Genomic DNA, 2,936 nt, shown 5'->3' on the forward strand with positions numbered 1-2,936 from the left:
TTAGGGGAGGCTGTGCGCATTGGTCCGTGCGCAGCTGGTCCGTGCACAGCATGCCGACGCGGCCCCGGGGCCCGGTGAGTCAGAGCGGCTGTGTCAGCGGAGCCCGAGCTGTGCCGTGCGCTGCCGCCCCATCTAATCTAATCGTACAGTAGATAGCGGCGCGTCCATATCGGGTATGTAGTACAGAGGTCGCGGGTTCGAGCCCGCGAAAAGGAAAGAATTAAAAAACGGCTAGACGCCGTACCAACTCGTGACAATCCCCTTGGGTCTTCGGCCGCTTGTCCGCATTTTTAGCCAACTTGTAACAATCATCTGTGTTATGAGTCTTCGACTTGCAGATGACACAATACTTCTTTGCCTCTGTCGAGGCGGCCTCAGCGTCCCTTGCCTTGCCTTTGCCTTTACCCTTCAATTTCGACTTTTCAGCTGAATCGATGTCCATGGGAACAGCGCCGCCATTATCCGAGCCACTGTTCTTGAATACCGAGCCTCGTGCCTTCTCCGGGTTGACGATCTTGTTGATGTTGAGCAAGATGTCGAGGAACAACGTCCAATCCTTTGGCAAGGTGGACTCATCCTTTCCGGCCAACACCAACCACATATCACGAGGTATAACCTCCCGGAGTTTGTCGATGAGGAGACTATCATCATACTCCGTGAGACGTCCAAGGGTGCGGAACCTCTCAGCGTACTTCACGAAGTCCTTCGAGGCCAGATCCTTATTGATGAACAGTGCCGTGATCTCCTCCTTTGCACCCTCCTTGTCGTCGCGTTGCCCGTATATCTGGGCTAGTTCCGCCACAAATGCCTTCCAGGTGCCCAGATCCTTTCCTTCCCGCATTTTCACATAGTAGCTCTTCATGTACTGATGAGCTGGTCCTTGCAACTTCGAGAGGGCCGTGACGATTCGCTGTTTGTCCATGGCCACTCCCTCATGCTTGCACCACAGTACGATCAGGTCCAGCCATTCCTCAAGCTTGGTCTTATCCTCACTGCCCTTGAAGGCCGGAGGTTCCCCAATCTTAGGTTGACGGGAATGACCGCTACCCGTTGATGCAGGTAGCGCATCGACTTGTCGCTTGTAGGAATCAACTAGCGCCTGCTGATTCTGGACCGTGATATGCAGGGATTCAACCTCTCGAAGGAGGCTTTGAAGGTATCCGTCGTAGTGCCTGCTTATTTCTAAGGTCAGGCGACCGATCCAGTCTCTGACTCGTCCAGTGGTCGATTCTGCAGCATTCGCAGTAACCGATTGCAGCAGAGCTGCTTGTTCGTCAGAGACGTTCACGTTCTGGAAGATTGCATTGCGCCACTCTTCTTCCGTGGCGATAGCGAATGCTTCGGTCGGAACGAAGGGAATGTATGGGGCCATTTCTTATTGTAGTGATTAGCCCGTATTCACTTATGATTGAAAGAAAGAAGTGAAGCGAAGGAGATCTCCTCCTCATGCCATATAAGCCAATTATGCCAGAAAAGATTGCCAATCTTTATTCCACTATCTACACTTCGTACTTGAAGGTGATGTTTAGGCTAGCCAACTCATTACAGATATCCGGCAGGTGACTGCTTAAGTCCTTGAAGGAGACATGCCCGATCCTTTTCAGGTCACGCTTGATAACTCTCCAGTGCCTGTTGGTAAGCCGGCGCGCCTTCTTCTCCAGCCCATGATACAACTCGTCGAACCCATCGCCCATCCTCCTGACTTTCGCCACAACTTCCGGCTCCAAGCTCCCTTCTTCCTTTTCCATTCGAGCGAATACCAGTTCCAGCCTGTCGGCTGTGGCGGCAAACATCTCGTTGTACTCGGATGTGCGCAACAGAATCTTTGTGTGCTGGAAGTGAATGTCGGGGAGCGGCTTGGGTGGTTCGTATTCGTAGGAGGGTCCCGCCTGCATATCGATGCGATCGATGAGGGGGGGAGCAGGGTCGGAGATACGATCGAGCAACTGTTGCTTCTTGAAGAGATGCGCACGAAATGCAAGCTCCTCGATGTTGTGTTTTGCTTTTTCAGCGTGTTCAGGGTTGAAGGGGCGGTGAATGAGTGGTTTGATGGTGGGGCGTACAATTCGGCGAGGTTTGCCAACGTCGTCGAACTTGTGCGTGTTGTGGATGGCGATGCGCTCAAGCAGGCCTGTCGGCTCGTGCTTGGCAGTGACAATGAAAGGTTTGGCTTTTGGCATGGCTACGGCAGAGGGGATTAGATAACAGCTTTTCAGCTGGCTCTTTTCAGAGCGAAGAAAAGGGTATGTGCTATACTACAGGGTCCATTGGTCGTGCTTCGTGTCGGCGTCCTCCTGCTCTCTCTCAGCAGGTAGGGAGGGGGGAATACAGATCTCAGTCGGGTTTCCACGCCCGCTGCAAGTGGTTTTGGGAGAATCTTACACTCTCCCTAAGGCTGCCCATGCTGGTTATCCGTCGTAAGTCCTAAGGCCTCATAGAATGGTAAACCACATTCCAGCATGTTGCCCATAAGGCAGCAACCTCCCCTTATGCCTAGGGACCGGCGAAAAGCTCAGCATGTTGACACCAATTGTTCAACCCTGACCAATGAAGGTGCTTCGCAAAAAGGTATTGCCACATTTCAGTTGACAAACCATAACCCCCAGAACCCACATGAAAAGGCCACCTTACGCTTTGCAGCATAGGGGCATAGCAACGACCAATAGGCCCTGTAACAAAGCAGGTAGCAAGGGACCCTTGCCAGGGCCCAGTGCACCTTAAAGCAGTTCTATTCAACTATCACAAAACCTATAAACCCACCTTATAGCTTGATGGTAAGGGGGGGAGATAAAGCACTTAAGTGTGGGGGAGGTAATGCTGTTAAGCGCAACAACGAAGTGAATAGAACTGGGGGACAGGGTGCCCCAGGATGCTGCCTTATATACATGAGGGAAAACCCCCCAGGGACCGGTAATGGACCCCTGGTACCTAGCTGG

The 2,936-nt window shown here is 52.5% G+C and overlaps 2 protein-coding genes across 2 annotated transcripts; both read right to left on the reverse strand.

The window, feature by feature from the left end:
• Nucleotides 1-220: 220 nt before the first annotated feature.
• On the reverse strand, nucleotides 221-1,372 carry POSPLADRAFT_1162173 (hypothetical protein; the record flags this gene model as incomplete). Its single annotated transcript, XM_024487721.1, has 1 exon — nucleotides 221-1,372. One exon carries the CDS (start codon nucleotides 1,370-1,372, stop codon nucleotides 221-223), a length of 1,152 nt encoding a protein of 383 aa, XP_024332712.1.
• A 100-nt stretch (nucleotides 1,373-1,472) lies between these two features.
• Nucleotides 1,473-2,607, reverse strand: POSPLADRAFT_1042067 (hypothetical protein). Its single transcript, XM_024478028.1, has one exon. It carries the CDS (start codon nucleotides 2,178-2,180, stop codon nucleotides 1,500-1,502), a length of 681 nt encoding a protein of 226 aa, XP_024332713.1. The 5' UTR covers nucleotides 2,181-2,607; the 3' UTR covers nucleotides 1,473-1,499.
• Between the last annotated feature and the right edge of the window lie 329 nt (nucleotides 2,608-2,936).

Source organism: Postia placenta (genome assembly GCF_002117355.1).
Source record: "Postia placenta MAD-698-R-SB12 unplaced genomic scaffold POSPLAscaffold_171, whole genome shotgun sequence".
NCBI lineage: Eukaryota > Fungi > Basidiomycota > Agaricomycetes > Polyporales > Adustoporiaceae > Rhodonia > Rhodonia placenta.

Coding starts and splice junctions, on each gene's coding strand:
- POSPLADRAFT_1042067 (XM_024478028.1), bottom strand. CDS start 2,180: ATGCCAAAAGCCAAACCTTTCATTGTCACTGCCAAGCACGAGCCGACA.